Consider the following 20,725-nt stretch of genomic DNA (forward strand, 5'->3'; position numbering starts at 1 on the left):
GCGGGCAAGACGAGGTGGGTTGGTCATCACGGCCATAGCAATATAAAAGTACGGAGTATGAGCGATGGAGTCAAGAAAAGTATGATGGCGACAGTGATACAGAATGCAAATTTGAACGCGACACACATCTCCTCGCCGCCTGAGAAGGTGTCGCATAGTCTCAAAGTTGTCCATTCTTGCCGATATGAACAGCGTCCTGGCGACATCCGATGCGGCCGACTGAAGAAGATGCTCCAGGCCTCGTCTAGATAGTCTCACACCGAATGAGGGAGTGTTGCTCCGAAGGGTGAGCAGCAGGAAGCAGACTACATAGCCACACGAGACACATCGTTACCAGTCGCAACTAAACAACGTACAAAATCAAGACTTGAGTGTGCATTTCGTTCCGCCGTCTAGCTAGTCGGGTGCTCCCAAGTTGAGTGTCTATCCGGACGAGTCTTGGCTTTTTGTCCCCAACATGCTTTTCAAGGCACTCATCCTCACCAACGTATCACACTCTCATTAGCCACATGGGTTATTGTTAATGGACATTTATTTTATTTTCTATTTTTTCCTCGCTGACAACTGTCCAAATATCGTCTCACACATAAAGCAATGATCAGACTCTTGCCATCACTCTTCGATCAGAGCTCGCTTCACAGGCAAACTTTGAACGAATCTCTAGGTTCATTACCCGTCGTGTGCCCAATATTCTTCGTCTATCAGAAAAAGGACCTGTATGTTACCCGTGAAATCCACCGTGCTTGACTTGGGGGCGATGCTCGAGGTGGCAGGCATAAACGCGCTTGAGGAATTTCTTACCGCCTACCCTACTCGAGATACGCAGCAGACACACCTTTTGGCGCTCAAATAGGAGCCTCTTGGATAGTGGGAACAGCGGTAGGTTACGAAAGCTGGCACTTCGTGTTTCTCTCTTGGCTATTCGTTCTGTGTTGCAACTTCTGAACTTTCGCGACTGGCAACATACTTAGAATAAGTACTTGGAACCGTAATAAGCTACATATAGAGTTTGTAATCTATTACACAGTATACGCTTTTGGATATTGTTTCGCTTGTAGGGTCCTAGACCGGGCGCCGATGCAACCGCCTGCCGCTGCCAATCATTGAGGCCTTCTAGAGTTTGACCATGAAAGACAACGTCTCTTCATGACACATTGGGCTCCTTTTGGTGTTACGTCATATAGGATTGGGTGACCAAGATCTTCACTGAGCATCTGCCCCGTTTAGAGTGGTTGATGTTAGGTACCCGCGTGTTAAGTGAGGACTAGGCCACAAAGACCGAAAAGCTCAAGCAATACCAGACAGTGGCCGTGTGGTTTCTGACTATTGTTCGTGATGTAGCATGGACTAAGTGTTTCATTCAACGCCAGGCATTATCTCAGTACCCTGCCATTTTCGAAAGTGGTACCTGGGTATATTTGCGTCGAAATGGAAGAGAGTAAGTACATAGTAAACCGCCTATGCTCCTTGCGGCACGAATCCAAGCCAGTCAGACTCAGGATCCGGTAACCTTGCTGCCTCGCCATTTGTTGTATTCTGTGATTGTGATTGACCATTTAGTGCCCGTACTGCAGGCTCAGCTAGCTTAGGGTAGTTGAAAAAGTCAAAGACGTCGATATTATCCAGCTCGCTCAATGAGGTGATTTGAGTAGAAGTAGGCTCAATGCCTGTCTGTCGAGTTGACTCAGTCAGTGTGACGAGACTGTGTGCGCTTCTGTATTGGCCAAATTAGCACACTCCGGATGTCAAGATGGTGCTGGAAAACTCACTGTCGCATGGCGCTAAAATTCATATCACTATGTCTTCCACGCTGGACTACACGAGCGAGAACCTTGGCGTAGTTATCGGCCACCTCCCAGTACTGCCCAACATGCCCTAGAATCTCGATAAAGAACTCGATACGAGGGTCGACTGAACAGCCAATTGTCGCAGCGTGGACAAGCAGAAGGCGAGCTGCGACCCAAAGAGAGAATATGAATGGAGGACCGAGATGATCCAGCCCACTAGCTTCGTACACATCTTGTGCGATGTCACCCAAGCTCTGCACAGCTGACAGGCAGCGCTGCATGGCGTAGTGCGAGGGTACGAATAGATGTGACCGCACAGTCGGATATGCTGCTGAAGAGTGAAGGCGTACAACCGCGGTGACATAGGCGCTGTGTAGCATGAACCAGTTGGCAACTCTACTGGCGGGGTCCGAGTGACACAAAGCAGAAATTTTGCTGTAGTCGCCAGGAAGCCCTCGCAACCAGGAGTCGAGCGAGGCATCCAGCGATCGATAAGCATCTCTCCAGGCTGTCATATCAGAGGAAGATGTGATGTCCAGAGGTGCCTTGAGAAAATCATGAACTTTGCTCAAGATCCGTAAAATCTCGCAGTGGTACGAGAAACTACCCAAATTGTCCGGCTTGTTTACAACAAGACCCGCCGCCCCGTGCTGATCGGGACTTGAGCCCCAAGAACGTGTTTCCACCGGAATATCGCGAGAAAAGAGATCGTAAGAGCATGGCAACACCCTTTTCATCTTGCTATCGTCTAACATGAAATCAAATGTCGTTGTAGCAATAGTCGCATATCGATCGAGGAGATAGACCATCCAAGCAAGCCGCCTGCGGCCCTCATCTTCAATCCAAGATTGTGGTCGGTCGATCGCAATGCGCCTGATAGACCCAGTCATTGGTGAGTCGTCGTTGGGTTCAACTGAAAGAAAAACGCTACTCTCCTCGCAGAGGCTGAGTTGTCGAGCGTTCTGCGCCAGCAATGCCAGTAAGTTCCACCCTCGCGGTCCATTTGAAGTACCGAGCTCATCAAGACAAACAATGACAAGAGCACGCAGAGCTTCGACGCTGACGTGCTCCATGGCGTACATCTGAACAATTTGGCGGGAGGTTTCGTGGTAGTGAGCGCGCATTTCGGGTGAGAATCTCGCATCTTTCAGAAATCGTAACGTGGTTGCCACAATGGCATGCAGCAGAACTCGGTCCGCTTCACTCAGCGATGTCGAGCCGAAAAAGATTGAGAATGTTGTTTTGCGGTCCAGAATGGGGGACCAAGTGTTGCAATGCTTAAAATATAGATCGACCAACGTGTATACGATATCCTGAGGCGGCAAGTCTGTACCAGCAGACAATGAGGAGGGTCCTCGTCGAAGCGGTGTGATTCTCAAGGCAGGCAGTGTCGCATTGCCGTAGTCGGTATTCATCCCTAGGCCAGGCATTCGCCCCAGTCGTTGGTCGCCGTCATCCCAACCTTGACCTGGAAGCGACGGTGGCGGGCCGGCCACTATTGATGGTGTATTTCGCGGAGCGCCGCTGGCAGGGCTGCTTCTATTTCTGTCCTGCGCATATAAGTCGGTGTGAGACTGTGTATGGTTGCTGATGGCCGGTGACAGTGTTTGCGGAGGTGCAGCGTGCCCTTCGGCGATGTGCTCCTCCACCCGGCGACCAAGGGTTTGAAGCAGCGCATCAATCCTATTGACCTTGGCTTCTAGCTCAAGGCCGAAACCTATGCGGCTCCCAGGCTTCTGTCTTTCGAGATAGACGCATGTACGATTGTGGCGGGCGCACCAAGAGCACGCAGGCTCCGCTCGGTCACACTTGACCTTTCGGGCTTTGCATAGTTCGCATCTGCAGATTTTTTCGAGTTAATCATACCGAGTACAAACAGGGTGATTGTATATACGATTGCCAAGACTGATGGAATCCGGGGCAGGGAAGTTACTCACGAGGTCTTTTGATACCTGCCGCGCTTACGCTTCTTGGACCCCCCAGCAGAGTCGGTCGAGGCATTGCCTCTGGCTTCGTCACCGCTGGAGCCATCATGCTGGCTAAGTGCGACCGAGGCCTGCTCCTCCTCGGGCATTGGAGAGCGAGGTACGGGGATAGTGGGTTGTATTAGAAGGGGAATCGCGTGTGTGTCAAGTGAACCTTGACAGGTGGACAGGGAAGGTGAGGCAGCAGCCGCAAACACAGCAATCCGGATATACGGCTTGACGTCCAAGGGCTAGGTGGTCGTGGAGAACCTCCACACTTGGTTCAAGGCCCGCTGGATATGGGTCTTTTGATATAATTGCAAAGAAAAGCCGTTTCGAGGGCAGGAGATGAAGGGATACCAGCGCCTCGTGCGGTATTGCAACATGGGCGCTAGGCAGTGAAGATGGAGTAGCAAGAGCGATTCAATAATATAGAAGCTATATAGCAGCAGATTGAATATGATGCGGGAGAATCTATAACAAATTGTAAGCCATGTTACCTTCGCCAAGGGGGCAAGTAGATGCGAGGAGGGGATTCTCACAGTGTGGTTGGCAGCAGAGTGGCCGAGCTGCTGCGATACTTGGCGACCTACGTACCTCGCCACTTGGTAGGAGAGAGTTATTTTGCTTCGCGCCAGCCGCCCGGGTAAGGCCTGGGTTCGGGTTCGCAGTTTGGACACCGAGGATTGGGTCCGCATTTAAGTCATGTTCGGCATTGAGTTTGCGAGGTCAATGTCCGCTTTTTTTTTTTTTTTTTTTGCCTCTCTAGTTGTGGTTGGCGTTTGGATGTTGTTGGAAGCTTTCTCGGCGTCGCAATTGTGTGGAGCCCCCCATGTCTGGCGTTCAGCAAAATGGTAGAGACCCTGTTTGCCCGTTGCCTGTTGCCTGACTAGCGGATGGAAGGAGCTGTGAGTGCTGGTTGGATGGAGCTGAGAGGGGGATGGATGGATGTGGTGGATGGATGGCTGATGATTGGAATGGCTGGTTAGTGTGGAAAGAGTAGGAGGATCTACGTGGGTGTTGAAGAAAAAAGATTTAAAGTGGCTTTGTCATGCATGGTCTCTCTGATGGGCGCAGTTGCGAAAACCTGAGCTGTTCGAGGTATCCGTACGGAGTACGGAGTACAGACGTCGCCACTGTATTCAGCAGGTGGGCTGCCCGTTTCCAGGGCTCCCCCACCTCGGAGTTATAAGGCGTTTCAGCGGATGCTGCGCTTGGCCTCCCGCCGCAACAGCACTAATAACTGGTACTTACCCTCTGGACTCACAGTTGAGCCTCCAGCATCATTCTTGCCTCATCATGACCCTAGCTAAACTAGGTAGTTAGACCTGGCCTCTCTCCGTATCATGAACCCAAATCGCCCAACGCACATGCCGTTTTACCCCAGACAAAGCATCACGCCACTTGTTCTTCTTTCATACGCGCCACTATCAGCCACGTTTTCCCCAGCTTTCGGATTACAATTATCCTACCCGGCCTGACAACTCAGAGGATCCTGGTCGCAGCACACGGCTAGCTGCCAGTAGCTCAAGCCCGATGACGGCCGCGAGACCCAAAACGGCCCTTCTCCCCGAGGACTTTGTGTGACCATGTGTTTTTTTTTTCGGCTTGCTTGCTTGCTTGCTGGCTTGCTGGCTTGCTGGGCATAGGCCAACCCGGCTCGGTAGCCAGGGTACCTGTATTCCAGGGACTAATGCACCTTCGGAAAGGCACCGTCGAATTGTCCCAGGGTTGATATAAACTGACTTTGCGGGGTACCGCTCGTTTACGGCCAAGGCCATCATGCATGTATACTCATTATCAGGTAGGCGGAGAATAAAGGATCTTTGGCTCTAAAAAAGAAGAGGGGAAAAAAGAAGAAAAAGCAGAAAGAGCACAGAAAAAGAGAAAGAGAGATATTGCATTTTATTCATGAGTAAAATATCCGTCATTCCATCATGTCACGACCCATCTTGAGCCGCCGCGAAAAAGAAGCTGTTGCTATCATATGTGTCGAACCAAGCGACCAAGTAGAAAAAAAAAAAGAAGACGAATGAAAAAAAAAACGCCGTAGTCATACACAAAATCCGATCTCATCCATGCACTTGGACCTAGTTGGCCCAGCCCTTGCTCATCTCGACAGCCTTCTCCCAGCGGGAAAAGCGGCTGCTGGCCTCCTCAGTCGTAATGCTAGGCTTGAAGATTGTACGCCCCTCGGTGTTGACGTTTTGCAGGTCGTCGAGGCTGTTCCAGACGCCAACAGCCAGACCGGCGGCAATGGCAGCGCCGAGAGCAGTCGTCTCGCGCATTGCGGGACGGTTCACGGGAATACCGATGAAATCGGATTGCGTCTGTACGATTGTTAGACTTGTGTGCTTGGTTGCCACCACGAGAGATCTGCTTCAGCACTTACCTGCATGATGAGATCCGAGTTGCACATGCCGCCGTCGACGGCAAGCTCAGTCAGAGCCTGGCCGCTGTCCTTCTCCATCGAGTCGAGGATGGCCTTTGTCTGGAAGCAGGTAGCCTCGAGCGTGGCACGAGCAATGTGGCCGCGCTTGGTGTAAGCGGTGATGCCGAAAATGGTGCCGCGAGCATCGTCAATCCAGTAAGGCGCAAACAGGCCGCTGAAAGCAGTGACAAAGGTGCAGCCGCCATTGTCCTCGACAGTCTCGGCGAGAGCGCTCAGCTTGGAGGAGGAATCAATGAAGCCGAGATTGTCGACAAGAAACTTGATGCTGGACCCAGCGACGGCAATGCTGCCCTCGAGAGCGTACATGGTCTTGCCCGGGCCAAAGTCAAAGGCAACGGTAGACAGGAGACCGTGGGTGGAAAAGATGGGCTTGGGACCAACATTGTAGAGGAGAAAGCAGCCAGTACCGTAGGTGTTCTTGGCCAGGCCAGGGGTGAAGCCTTTTTGGCCGACGAGAGCAGCAGACTGGTCGCCGAGGCAGCCAGTGATCTTGGTGCCCTTGAGAGCGGTGTTGGCGAGGGTGCCAAAAGCCTCGGGGTCGGAGGAGCGGACAATCTTGGGCAGCTGGACTTTGTTGCGGTCAATGCGGAACCAGTCCAAGAGCTCAGCATCGTACTCGAGGCTCTCGAGGTTCATGAACATGGTACGCGAGGCGTTGGAGGGGTCCGAGACATGGACGTTCTTGTCAGGGCCGCCGTTGAGCTTGTAGGCCAGCCAAGCGTCGACGGTACCGAAGGCGAGGTTGCCGCTCTCGTACGACTCCTTGACCTCGGGCACATTCTCGAGCAGCCAGAGGAGCTTGCCGACGGAGGAGTAGGTGGACAGCGGCAAGCCACAGCGACTGGTGAGTTCCTTGGAGCCGAGGCGGTTCTTGAGGCGGCGGACGAGCTCCTGGGAGCGGGTATCGGTCCAGACGATGCCGTTGTGAAGAGCCTTGCCGGTGTTCTTGTCCCAGACAATGGTGGTCTCGCGCTGGTTGGTGATGCCGACGGCGGCGATCTGGCTGCGGGTGTGGCCCTGCTCCTCAAAGGCAGCGATTGCGCCGTCGATGCACTGCTCGACGGAGCTCACGAGCTCTTCGGGATCATGCTCGTGCCAACTGTGACGGGGAAGAAGAAGAAGTGGTTAGCTTAGTGACGATTTCCCCGTCCCCTTGATGGGCAACACGCGACGGTCTGCGCTCCCAGCGCAATGTGGCGGGGGAGGTTACGGAGGGGCTGAAGCTTACCCAGGCTGGGGGTAGATTTGCTTGAATTCAATCTGATGAAGGGCGACGACCTCGCCATTGGTGTTGAAAATGAGGAAGCGAGTACTTGTGGTGCCCTGGTCAATGGCACCGACAAATACATCGTTCCCTGAAGAAGTCATGGCGTTGATGAGTCTGGAGTGAGTCTGGGAAACGAGGTTGGCGAGCATAAAGTATGGCGGGGCAGCTTTGTGGGAGAGAACTAGAGGGGAGAATGGAGAATGGGGAAGCGAGCCTTTCGAGACGGAGCTCTAAAAGATGCTGAGGGAAAGGGATGAGATTGAGGGTAGGAAGAGAAGAAGCAGAAGAAGAAGGGATCAAAAGAGGCCAAGATGAACAAGTACGTAAAGACAAAAAGTCGTAGCTGCACCGAGAGGGGGATCGCAAAAATACTTGTACTTGTCGTGCAATTAGCATGTGGAGGGGTCTGACGCAACTGGGCTCCCCCAGACCCCGTTTCTGGTGGCGCCGACGCTCCCCAGCTCTTGCCAGCCCACGGGGAAGAGCAGTTTTTGGAGACACGGCGCCGACTCTTCAAGCCACGTCCGAGCCTGGAGCAGCAGGGACCGGCTCTGCAGCCCTTGGATCCTCTTTCTTTATTTTTTTTCCCCTTGTCCCCTTGTGGTGGTCTTGTGAGGGTTGTTGATGCGTGCAATGATGGCACACAGCCCGGCCGCCGCCCACCCGCACGCTATTGCTTGTCGGCGCAAGGCTAGATGCACAAGCTTGCCCTCATCAGGGGCACAGCTGAGCGAGCCGTTGTACATGCATGCAGCAAGCAGCACATGTCTCTTTGCTGGTAAAATACAATCATGATAATGGTGGTCATGGTCATGTTCATGGTAGTATCAATGGCCAAGGAGGCTGAAAAGGTTATTCCGGGTGCTGAATACTTGGTTTGGCTCGCATGACCGCATCACTACTCCGTACGAGTACCGGTATATCGGCTCCCTTGATTAACTGCCGTCGGGTCAAGTCAAGACTCTTTGCCGCCTGTGGGGTGAATACAAAGCTCACGGCGTCACGAGGTGAGGAATAAATCTCATCAATGCCTGCCTGACCTGCGCGCGCTACTCATGACGTGGGAATCCTCATCAACCAGCTGGGGACAAAAGTATGGAGAAGTTTAATTTCTAACAAGTAGTGATGAGTACCAGTACGACGTCCCGCGGGGGCGAGAGGGAGGGGGTGCGTGTATTTGAATGTTGATTGCCGACAATGGTGTCTACGTGGTGTCTAACCGACTGCCAGTACTCAGTAACTCGTTACATGAGCTCAAGACATTGCAATATCCCGCCCGCTGCAGCCATGGGCCGTTGCGAACTCGTCGGACAACTCGTCGGACAGCGCCACTGCTCGGTCAGCTTCTCGAGGTTGGAGCGGTTCGCCAGCGCCGCGGGATTGGATTTTTTTTTGGCGGTGGCTGACCTTTTTGACGCCAGACTTGTTCGCGAACTTCCATGCGTGCCGCGAGTTGGAGAAACTGGACCGCCCGCTCCGCAACAAATGTCACAGCATGGAGCATCTCGGTCCCGCAGGTCCCGCAGCTAAAGTATTGTCAGGGCTCAGGGAGCAGAGGAGCTCGGTGTTGAGCACCGAGAGCGTGGCCTTCTAGATAGTTTCTATGGAGCGACCCCAATCGGACACATATCACGCCAAGGTCAGCCGCCATGTTCGGGGCAAAGGGCCGAATGCTTGCTGCCAACCTTGTTCATTTTTTTTTAGCCGTCTGCAACTAACTAGTGGTTTAGTAGTTTAGAAAAGGCCTGTCGGTGGCCAGTCTTGGCCTTTTTTTTTTCTGTCGACACCACCGACAGAGAGGGTTTTCTGGGACCGAAGCGGGCTTTTGAACTTGTCGCTAAAACGCCGTCGTACTTGTTCATATTTTCTTACTGGTACCAGCAATAAGTCGCCACCCCCCTGCCACATTCCAACCCCCCTTTCTTTAATAGTATAGTACCAAGTACAAGCCTTGTCTCTTCCATGGCGGCGTGGGCTCGTCTGTGGAGGCGTTCCTCGCGAGCCAACGGTCAACCGTCCCATTGTATAGCCTGCCATGTATTATCGTGAGACAACAGGCCCAGTGTAATAACCAGTAATTGTCTCTTCTTCGGCACCTATGCGCGGATTTACGAGTATCAGGATACAGCCAGAACCAGGCATACTTCGATGAGAGAATTGTCAACGAGCAAGAAAGAATTTGTTGCCGGCACCTAATGATGCAGGATTCAGTTCTTTCGGGCACCGACTGACACAGGCAGACGAGACCAGGCGCTGCCAGCAGAGCGTGCATCTAGGTGGTCAAATCCAGTCTGACAAGTCAGTGCTCGCCTGCAGCACACAGGCGAAAGAGAAAAAAAAAATTAAGAAATAACCATCTGAGCTATATTGACGGCAGATCATTTCAGCTGCACCGCATTCTGGCCACCACCACCACCCCCTCGCCCCTGTCGGACAGCCCGGTCACTGCAAGTCAAGTCGTAACCGCTTGGTGGGTGGACTTGCAGTGGGGGTGGCGTGTCAGATCAGAGGTGTGGCGCCAAATCTTGGTCCCAGAACGGGTTAACGCCCCGTGCTCAGTGAAGTAAGTACTCAGTAGGGGCAGAAAAAAAATGCGCTCCATCCCAAATTGTACAGGCTGCAGAAGGGATAGAAGAAGAAAAGGAGGAAAAGAAGGAAAGAAGGAAAAGGGAAGAAAGAAAGAAGAAGGGAAGGAAGTAAAAAAAAGAAAAAAAAAATTCGCCTCCCCAGCGTCATTCAACGTCCTGTCCGTTCTACACATCACGTCTTCTCTTTCTGCGCCACAGCCAAGGCACCGCCGGAAACTGGTGCTCAGCCACACCTTGATGAACTTCCGTCATCACCGAACGGCCCTTGACGATTCCGGCGCCCGCCACCGTCAAGTCAATAATACCTGGATTTCATTTCCTCTCACCTGCCTTTCGGCCGTCAAGTAGTCATTTTTGCCGACACTCGTGTCAATTCACTCCGACGGAATCAGTAGAGTGGCTTTGTCTTCTTCCCACGCTTGACTCCTGCCTCGCTGTAGACGCCGCCGCACCCTCGTTGTGTTAGTCGCCCCCCCGGCTTGCGACCCCCCCCCTCCCCCCTCCCCTTCGGCCGTACACCCCCGATGAGAACCCTCTACTTAGTAGTTTAGCCCTTTCGTCCGTTTTTTTTTACATTGGATTTTTTTTTATACTTTCTTCCCTTCCTGCCAATGCCCCCCCAGTCCCGCTGGTGGTTCGTTGCCCACCCACCCACGCACACACCCCTCCCCTCTTCCATTTTTACATGGGTTCCTCTTACTCCTGTCGCTCTGCCCATGTTGCCCCAGACTTGCCGCATCGTCACGAAAGCCTTGGCCATGTTCGAGCCGGTGGTAGTCGCTCTTACCAGCAGTACGGGAGCTCGTTAATCAACTTCGCCCCTCGCGCTCCGTCTTGTTTAGCCCCAGACGCCCACCACACACATGGCACCTCTCTCCGCATCCTCTAAATATTCTTCTTCATTCAATCTTCACACCCCTTCTTTTCCACTGTGGCTTGTTTTTCGCTTCGTCTCATCATCAGCCTGCTCGTGCCATCATACCTGTTTCCTTGCAGAAGCTGCTCATAAACCTACAAAAACATCCTCATCTTCGCCCGCCACTATTCCGTACGCAGTACCTAGATCCACATTCGCGGCCGAGACCACCGGAGAGCCTTCCTCTCGGCACGGCTGCAATTCTTGGGCCCTGCTAGACGCTCGTCCAAACACTCCCTGCTCAACCCTATCCCCGGATCACCTTCTCTGCCCCTTGGCCTGCTCATTCCGGGGGACCTCGTCTTGACTCCGCGGGGGTTCATTAGTCGCAACGGCTAGGCCCGCCACACCATCCTCACCTCACACCACAAAAGAGCATATTAACCGGCTCTTCCCCGTGGAGTTGCATCAGAGATTTTCTTGACTGCATCTCGTGCTCCATCATCTTGCTCTTGATCTTATTCCAATGTCCCTTCCAGTCTCCCACGACTCTGTGTCTGCGTCGTCTGTCGACAAAATTACTTCATATCACGAGAGCAAGATGGTTCCTCCCAGTTCTCCCGACACTCTCCCTCCTGAGCTTCCTGCTCCTGAGGAAAAAGAGCTTGCTTGGACCAAGATCCGGTCCCTTTGGCAAGATGCCTTTTCCGAGTTCCTTGGCACCATGATCCTCATCATCTTCGGTGATGGTGTCGTCGCCCAAGTCGTTTTGAGTAAAGGGGAAAAGGGAAATTACCAAAGTATTTCATGGGGCTGGGGGTAAGGTCCATCCCAACAAAGCCTGCAAATGGCCACGTGCTGATCGTTTATAGAATCGGCGTCATGTTTGGCGTCTATGTTGGCGGCAAGTCTGGCGGGCATATTAACCCGGCAGTTACCTTGGCCAATTGCGTCTTCCGCGGTCACCCTTGGCGCAAGTTCCCCATCTACGCAATCGCACAGCTCCTTGGTGCCATGGCCGGCGCGGCCATCGTGTACGGCAATTACAAGTCCGCCATCGACAACTTCGAGGGCGGCCCCGGAATCCGAACCGTCAGCGGCCCCAACGCCACCGCCGGTGTCTTTTGCACCTACCCCGCCCCTTTCATGACACTAACCGGCATGTTCTTCTCCGAGTTCCTCTCCAGCTCTGTCCTTCAGTTTGTCATTTTCGCCCTCGTTGACGAAGACAACATCGGTGCTGGCAAGATGCTGCCACTGGCCCTCTTCTTCCTCATCTTTGGTATTGGTGCCTGCTTGGGTTGGGAGACTGGTTATGCCATCAACCTGGCGCGTGACTTTGGTCCTCGTCTCATTACTTATTTTGTTGGCTATGGCACGGAAGTCTTCTCTGCTGGTGGCTATTATTTCTGGGTGAGTCAACTAGAGATGGAATCAGATGCAGAACTATATTAACTTTTGAACCAGATTCCGATCGTCGCTCCCTTCTTTGGCACCCTTTTTGGCGGATTTCTGTACGATCTTTTCATCTATACTGGCCCAAGCCCCATCAACTCTCCCTGGTTTGGCCTAAAGAGACTGGCTCAACCCCGCCGCGATGTTTGGTCCAACACATACAGAAAGACTGTTCAGGGCAAAGTCTAGGTTTTGGAGTCGGTGCAAGGACGGCTTGTTACGATGTGGCAGGCGATCTGCCGTTGTTTTTATTGTCAAAGGTGTGAGCGAGTTTTGTTCATTTTGCGTTGGCGTTGATGCGTTTCTTGTGCTTCATTGATATGGGATTTTTTTTGAAAGACAACGAGCGAAAATCGGTTGGCGACTTGAAAAGAAGACTCCGCAAGGTCAAGTTATGCATATTTTATGATTCTTCATGATTCTACGTATGTTGGTATTATAGTGTCATGTAGTATCTCTTCAATCTTTATTATTTCATATACAGCTTGGCTCAACCAGGTGATGCTTGATATGTCAGGCCCAGTGTTCGCAGTACTGGTTTTTAGCAAGGATCTATAGTGTCTACAAGCTATCACATTACTACCGTGGTCAAGTCAAGCAAGCGAGTGCAGCTAGCAGAGCATAACCACGCGCGAATATGGCAGTCGAAACCAGTGGCGGTGATGGGGCCCTCCTCGCTATCACCATCAGGGTCTTGGGTGAAAGAAGAATTAAGAGGTTGTCTTCATCTGCGTCCTTACCAGGTGGAACTCCGTCGTCGCCTTCCAACGGCGAATGCCATTGAGCACACAAACCGTTTGGCAAAAGTTTGTAGCGCAAACCGGTTTTTTTTTGGCCGTTTCCTTGCTGCAAGACATTGGTGGCCAGTCCTAGCGCGACACCATGGCAGCATCATGGATGGAGTGGCCTAAAAGCTTTGGTGCCCCCCCCCAAGATGAGTACGTTTACCAGCAACTACATGTACGTACTCTCTTTACTTTTCTTTTGTCCCAAGAGTCTGGAACATGGACCTGGGAAAAGAGGCTCGTAGCTGGGGGCGGGGGAGGCGTAAAGCAACCTGTTGACTGATGAGGGCCGAGACTACTTACTATTAGGTCGTGCTCATGTTCAGAAGCCATTGCAGCATCGGAAGCAGATACATTCGGACGTCTGACTTGATCTGGGCTAGTCAAGACGCTGCGGCAGGCATTCTGGACCGCACACACGCCCCGAACCCCCTCTTCCCAGCCTTTCAGCTTACGAGTTATTGTCGCTGCGCATGACGGGGCAGGATTTTTAATGCCCTCTTTTTTTTTTTGCATTGATCGGAATCGCCGTTTACCAATTCGAAAACAGTTGTACGGACGGTTTTGCCACATGACGGATAGAACAGCCGGTAAACTTTGTACCACAGTCCCGTCTGGTTCGCGCGGACGAAATCCCGTGAAAATTTTAATGCATTCCAACCTTAAGCATTAGCAAGACCAATCTCTGCGAGTTGCGCGATTGTTACCTGCGGCTCATTCTTACATGACTATTGCAGCACCCCCGCTGCAGAGTTTATGCCAGCATGGAGCCAAGTAGTCACTAAACAATAAGTAATAAGTAACCAACTAACCTAGTCAACTCGGGCTATGAGTTTCAAGCGCCAGGAAGGCGGGGGGGGGGGGGGGGGGGTGTGTATCCATTTCGCCATCTAAGCTTTCTCGCTGGCTGTGGCTTCCTGCGCCTCTGCAGGCAGCCCGAGAGGGACGGCCGCGTGTGGTCGACTGCATACATGGGCTAGACATGCGTCCAATGTGCCTCACCCCACGGACGCAACTGCAGCTAGAAAAATAAGGAGGCGGGTGAGGCCGAACCAGGCCACATTGTTAGAGCTGGAGAACCTCTCATATTCGAGATGCAGCCGTCACATGTTCACCGTACCTTGCTGGTGTCAGCCCGGGTCTGCAGAGGTGTAAAGGGAATCGTGTGATGGATCCACAGCAATACTATAAGTACCTATATCGACAAATATTATCTGCGCTGGACTCCAGCAGTTCGCCCCATTTGCAGAGAGAGAACTGTTGTGGGCTTCTTTTTTTTTTTGCTAGGGTTGCTCACGAACGGCGGGGGCAGAGACAGTCAGGCGAGGCTGTGAGTAGACCAGTTTGTATAGGTAGGCCTTGCCAGGTACTTACATTGCAATTCATTCGGAAAAAACTCAGTAATCAAGGCGATATTCTACGACCAAGGAGCAAGCCACGCCAAAACAGGGAATTGTATTTCGGATGGCACCGATGGGTCGGCAACGGAATACCACCACACTGCCGCACATGGCATTTAAAACACATTGGCCATTTCTGCGGGGGGAAGGAGGAGGATCTCCAAATGTGCAACCCCCGCGGTTTCAACGGGCGCAGCCACGTGTTTTCCTTGCAGCACCGATGGGACGCAAAGAATAAAATAGACTTTGAAAATCAATATTGGTTCAGAATACGAAGACCCCCCCCCCCCCCCCCAAATTCAGAGGGGAAATTGAAAACGGCGCGTGACCAACAAGGACTCCTCCGTTGTGGGGTCAAATACCGAGTCGGGGCGGCTCCGGGGCGGCCACCGGAGGTCTCGGGGGGGTGGCGCCGGACTTTTCGGCGGTGTCGGACGGGGTGAGGTGAGAATGCACTACATACCAGTGCTCCAGTGCTGCATGCTGAGTATATTACTTTGTCCGGCCCGTTCTCAGCGGGAATGGCTTGCAGGGATCATTAATGTTCATTTTTTTGGGGGGGGGGGGGGGGGGGGGGACGGCCCTGATGAGCTGTTGGTGTTGGCTGTGTTCGGGTCGAAGCTACCGAGCAAGCACCGAGATGGCGAAACCTCTGGGTGGAGAAGGTCAGCTTGTGGAGAGGGTGAGCCGTGTCTCGGTGTGAAAGCCCGACTGCGACCCGAGACAGCCAACAGCTTGTAGAATCGTTCGGTATTGGAACCCCGAGGCGCATGAGATCCGGCGTACAGAGTCTCGCACCATTTACGGTTAAAGTTGGAGACCGGGACGACAACCGCCCCGTGAAGCGCCGCCTGGTTCTCGTCATTTGTGCGCCTGCAATTGGTTGAAACGCCCTTTTTTTTTTCCTTCTCCCTTGTTTCTTTTCCTCAAGCGTCGTGTCTTGGGTCATTCTCCGCCGTCCCCTCTTTTTTCCACCAGCGCCTATTTGTGTGCTTGTTGTTGTTGTTGTTGTTGCATGATGTCAGTCCAGAGCCGCAAAGTCGGCCCTCGGACTTTACCTTTCCCACACGGGCTCGTTGCCTTTCTTTTTTCCAATTCCCCGTGTCTTTCCCCCCCTCTCTCAATCACCCGAGTTTGTTGCTTTGTGACGATATCCGGTGCCATTTTTTTAAATCCTCGTATTGTTTCCTAATCACGTTGTGTTGAACTGTAATCCAGTCGCTGTCACACGTGGGCCACGGGGGATACGGATGAGAAAAGAGCTGTCTACATGCCGCACAGCCCTGATCAAAAGCTCGCTATTGTTCGCCGTACAGTTCCCGATAGCTGTGTGTGGAGCCTGAAGCTTCATAATCTTGACACTTTCGGGGATTATCGTTATCTTTGCCATTCACGCTGCTCCCGACGTCGCACTGGCTTTTATTAACCAGAAATCGCGCTGCTCTTTCTCTCCTTCTCTTATTTCCTTCTTCCATCATTGATACCCTCTACCTGCGATACGACACCTTTGCAAAACGAAACGACCTTTTCTCGACACCCTGGCTCAGAGTCATCTCGAAAACCTGTTCACACCCCGGCAGATCCATATCACTAGCATCTAACCCGGTACCCGGACCGCGTCTGCCGAAGCTTGTGACTGCTTAAATTTTTCTTCGCATTCCCGACTTGGTTTTCTCTCCGCCTCCTTCATAGATCGGCACTTGTCTCTTGAGAAGAAAATAAGCCTCACGATAACTTGCCTACGATTTTGACTGAGCTTGGCTTCACATCGCAGAGCCACACCGGCACCTTTGGCTCCCTCACAACCGTCATCTTTCCCACACAATGTCTCGAGCCTTCTCGAGTCTGCGCAAGCCTTTGATAGGCTTTGCGGCGGTGGCCACCGCCGGCAGCGTCGTCTACGCATCCCGACGACAAAACAAGCACTCGTTCGACACGCCCCTTGTCTCGCTGCAGCGCGACGCCAACGGTCGCATCGTGCCGCCAACCTTTCCCAGGATGAAGAGCCGCGCCGAAAACCTCGCCGAGCTCCGTCGCCATGGCCAGCCAGACGGCACGGAGGAGTATGATCTCCTGATTATCGGTGGCGGCGCGACCGGCACGGGCATCGCGCTCGACGCCGTCACGCGCGGCCTCAAGGTGGCGCTGGTCGAGCGCGACGACTTCTCAGCCGGGACCAGCTCCAAGAGCACCAAGCTCGTGCACGGCGGCGTGAGATACCTGGAAAAGGCTGTATGGAACCTCGACTATGCGCAGCTGCAGCTCGTCATGGAGGCGCTGCACGAGCGCCGCACGTTTCTCGACATCGCGCCGCACCTCTCGCACTCGCTGCCCATTCTTCTTCCGCTCGAGCACTGGTGGCAGGCGCCGTACATGTGGATCGGAACCAAGACGTACGACCTGCTGGCGGGCGACCAGGGCCTCGAGAGCTCCTACTACATGAGCCGCGCCAAGGCTCTGGCGAAGCTGCCCATGCTGAATCCCGACAAGCTCGTCGGCGCGCTCGTCTACTACGACGGCCAGCACAACGACTCGCGCATGAACGTCGCTCTCGCCACGACGGCGTCCCTCTACGGCGCCACGATGCTCAACCACGTCGAGGTCACGGGCCTGCAAAAGGGCGCGGACGGCAAGATTTGTGGCGCCACAGTCCGTGATGTCCTGGCATCCGTTGACCCCGACGCCGGGTTTGACGGCCGGGAGTTTAATGTTCGCGCCAAGGGCGTCATCAACGCGACCGGCCCATTTGCCGACGCCATCGAGCGCATGGATGATCCCTCGCGCAGGCCCATGATTGCGCCCGCTTCTGGCGCTCACATTGTGCTGCCCGGCAGCCTGTGCCCCAACGGCATGGGCATGCTGGATGCCGCCACCTCGGACGGCCGAGTCGTCTTCGTTCTCCCCTGGCAAAACTACACCCTGGCCGGCACCACCGACAACGCGTGCGAGATTGAGCGCCAGCCGGTCGCCCGCGAGCAGGACGTCGACTTCATCCTCGGCGAGGTCAGCAAGCTCCTCAAGCCCGACTCTGTGCTGACGCGCGCTGATGTCCTCGCCACCTGGTCCGGTATCCGCCCTCTCGTCAAGGACCCCAACGCCAAGAACACCGAGTCTCTCGTCCGCAGCCACCTTGTGACCGTGTCCCCCTCGAACCTGCTCACCTGCGCCGGTGGCAAGTGGACCACGTACCGCCAGATGGCCGAGGACGCCGTCGACGAGGCCATCAAGACGTTCAACCTCGAGCCGCGCGCCGGGACCCTCGCCGACATCTCTGGCGCCGCCGACTTCCCCGCCGTCCAGAGCACCGGCGCGTGCGTCACGCGCAAGGTCGTCCTCGCCGGCTCGCACGGCTACTCGACTCGCCTGCGCACCGAGCTCGCCGAGGCCCAGCCGCTCCTCGACGCGGACGTTGCGCACCACCTGGCGACCAACTACGGCGACCGCGCCTGGGCGCTGCTCTCGACAACGCCGGCGGGTCCGGTCCGCCTGCTGCCCGCGCACCCCTTCACCGACGCCGAGGTGCGCTACGGCGTGCGCGCCGAGGCTGCCTGCACGGCGGCCGACCTCATCGCGCGCCGCACCCGCCTGGCCTTCCTCGACGTCGACAGCGCCCTCCTCGCCCTCCCCAAGGTGATTGAGATTATGGCGCAGGAGCTCGGCTGGGGCGTCGCCCGCCAGACGAGGGAGTGGCAGGAGACGGTGCGCTTCCTCGAGTCCATGGGCCTGTCGCGCGACCAGCTGCGCGTCAGCCGCGACGAGGTCGTCCGCGGCGAGGCCAAGGCGCTGACGCCCAAGCAAAAGGCGCTGGCGGTGGGTGGCAAGCTCAACTTTCGCGTCGGCCAGAGAGAAACGGGTGGCCAGTAGAGAGGGAGCAAAGTCGGGGGAGACGCATGCCAAGGGACGGATGCGCAGAGCGAAGCGCCGCCCACATTGCATGGCATGACTTGTGCAGAGCGTTTATTCTGCTCCAAGGGAGAACCATTCAAACCACTCGTGTTTAATACTCTGATCTCTTTTTTTTTTTCAATTCTGTGTAAAGGGCGTTTGATATTGTCTGCTACCTGTTTATTTTCTTGTTGCCCTTTATTTCATTTGTTCCATTTGTTCCATTTTGGGCCGGATTCATGCATAGCCGTAGCGGACGAAGTTGGACTGCTCGTCGCTCGGGATAGACGTTTTACTACCATTATCATTACCAGAAATACTACCAAATATTGTACACCCGACACCTCTTGCCGAATCTTGCCATTATTGTTGTGGATGTGGAATACAACGCTCCGCCTTTGTTGTTTTGTTGTGAACCAGTCATGAGTGCATATAAAGCACCACTACACGTCATCTCGTCGCGGATGCATCTTGTCAGATGCGGGGATGCAAAGTACGACACTCGACACTTTTGTGCTGGATTCTTTGGCCCGAGCCATGCATGTATTGCATCAGCTGCCAATGCTCAACGCGAGACCTTTGTCCCCTGTCCAGATTGATTCACCAAAGGTACAAAACGCTACTTACACTCGGCACTTTCCCATTTGCGTGGGTTCGCGGCTGTGTAATCAAGTCTCCAAGAGAAATTGTCACACGCCCAGCCCAGCGTCTTGTCACTACTATTTGGGTCCCATGGCTGACATTTCCAATGTCAAATGTTACATGCAGCATGCCGGCCAAATGTTTGTTTCTCCTGGATCGTGCATATGGCTGCCTGATGAGTACCAGATTCGGTCCTCTTTGGGAAACGGGGTGGCCAGCTTTTCATGTGTCCGAGTTTCACAAAGGACCAACGGTTCACCAATGAACTGCTGCGAAAGCGTCAAACATGATTGTCACGTTTTGTTCAAGACCCGGCGGGCGGTGGCGCGCAAATCCGCGTAGAGCTTTCCGTGCAGGGGATGCCTCATCCGTTACTATGTATGCTCCCACGTCCCTTTCCTGTGCCCAACCGCTCGCAGCCTGGTGGAAAGAAAGAGAGGGAGGGAGGGAGGAAAGGAGGCGTGACGGCGTGTCGACAGGCACAGTACTCCGTATTCCAAGAGTTTTGGATTCGTCATGGAACAAAAGGTCGTCGTTGGCACCACGCACTGCGGCCGCAGTGAAAGGAGCGGCCCGGTGGGACAGCCATGGATCATGCATGGGCTCGTGTCATCCCAAGTTTGATAGGTCATGGGCATGGCCACTTGGCAGGCGATGGCTGGGCCAGGGGGAGAGGAAGACGAGGAGGAGGAGGAGTTGGAGGAGGAGGAGGCCTGGCGGGGTGGAAAGGGATCCCTGCCTGTGAATGGTTTGCTGGGGCAAAAGTGGACAAAGAGTCGAAAAAACTCCCCCGGCTGCACGGGTAGTCACGTCGAGGATCGAGGAGATGCAACTGTAAGTACCTTTTCTTTTCTTTCTCCGGTCAAACTCCCATGACCTTTTAGTGACGGCGGCGAAAACGCCCGCTCAGTGGTTGGTATTATGTGACAGTTATGCAGCGACGCCTGACACGCAAGCCCAAAGGGGCGGCCCACACCAATCGGGACAGCGCGGGAAGGATGGCCTTGTTGGGGACTGTTGAGGTTGTTGTTGTTGTTACCTCATGCCTCTCTTCCCCGTCGTGAGGCGAAGCTACAAAGTAATAAGCTGACTGATGTGTGTGAGTCTGAGAGAGAGTGTGTGAGAGAGAGAGAAAACAAGTTTCCAGTGCTACAGCTAGCCCCGGTCCTTTCTTCTTCTTCATTTCCTCTTTTGTACCTTGTTTCCGAGGCGGCACAGAGAGAGAGGTAGAGGGGTTGGGCAGCGTTTAGAGAGTTGTAATGCCTTTTGTCTTGTCCTCTCTGTCACAGCGATTGGTTCCATGAATGCCGATGTGGCTCACAGCATGAAGATTTTTTTTTTTCACTGCGTCATCTTGGCAACCTGATGAGTGCCAGCTTTTTTGTCTGTAATTTCTATTTAACTGCTCCGGGACAGAATGACTACTGTCCCATCTTTTTTTTCTTCTCTGCTCCTTTTCATGTCCTTGTCTTCCCTCTTGTCGATTTTTCACCTTTCCGCCTCTTTTTCATACCCTTTTTTTGCCCTCTACAATAGCGGTCTGTCGATACCGCCCCAGATCGCTACAAGTGCTCCTCCAGGCCGGGTACAGTGGATATCCCAGTGGAGCTACAGTGGGTAGCCTCCCTGTGCAAGTACCTTTTG

General features: G+C 53.9%; 4 protein-coding genes across 4 annotated transcripts; 2 read left to right on the forward strand and 2 right to left on the reverse strand.

Annotated features, from left to right (window-relative positions):
• Positions 1 to 1,458: 1,458 nt before the first annotated feature.
• On the reverse strand, positions 1,459 to 3,861 carry V2A60_005435 (transcription factor domain-containing protein; the record flags this gene model as incomplete). Its single annotated transcript, XM_083256747.1, has 3 exons — positions 1,459 to 1,714; positions 1,770 to 3,626; positions 3,725 to 3,861. 3 exons carry the CDS (start codon positions 3,859 to 3,861, stop codon positions 1,459 to 1,461), a joined length of 2,250 nt encoding a protein of 749 aa, XP_083112873.1.
• Positions 3,862 to 5,841: 1,980 nt separating this feature from the next.
• V2A60_005436 (glycerol kinase) lies at positions 5,842 to 7,571 on the reverse strand (the record flags this gene model as incomplete). Its single annotated transcript, XM_083256748.1, has 3 exons — positions 5,842 to 6,081; positions 6,144 to 7,302; positions 7,432 to 7,571. The coding sequence occupies 3 exons, from the start codon at positions 7,569 to 7,571 to the stop codon at positions 5,842 to 5,844; spliced, it is 1,539 nt and encodes a 512-aa protein (XP_083112874.1).
• A 3,869-nt stretch (positions 7,572 to 11,440) lies between these two features.
• On the forward strand, positions 11,441 to 12,558 carry V2A60_005437 (aquaporin-like protein; the record flags this gene model as incomplete). The annotated part of the gene is made up of 3 exons (XM_083256749.1): positions 11,441 to 11,733; positions 11,787 to 12,327; positions 12,382 to 12,558. The coding sequence occupies 3 exons, from the start codon at positions 11,441 to 11,443 to the stop codon at positions 12,556 to 12,558; spliced, it is 1,011 nt and encodes a 336-aa protein (XP_083112875.1).
• Positions 12,559 to 16,378: 3,820 nt separating this feature from the next.
• Positions 16,379 to 18,418, forward strand: V2A60_005438 (FAD dependent oxidoreductase-domain-containing protein; the record flags this gene model as incomplete). Its single annotated transcript, XM_083256750.1, has 1 exon — positions 16,379 to 18,418. One exon carries the CDS (start codon positions 16,379 to 16,381, stop codon positions 18,416 to 18,418), a length of 2,040 nt encoding a protein of 679 aa, XP_083112876.1.
• Between the last annotated feature and the right edge of the window lie 2,307 nt (positions 18,419 to 20,725).

This window comes from Cordyceps javanica, chromosome 3, assembly GCF_051103115.1.
Source record: "Cordyceps javanica chromosome 3, complete sequence".
NCBI lineage: Eukaryota > Fungi > Ascomycota > Sordariomycetes > Hypocreales > Cordycipitaceae > Cordyceps > Cordyceps javanica.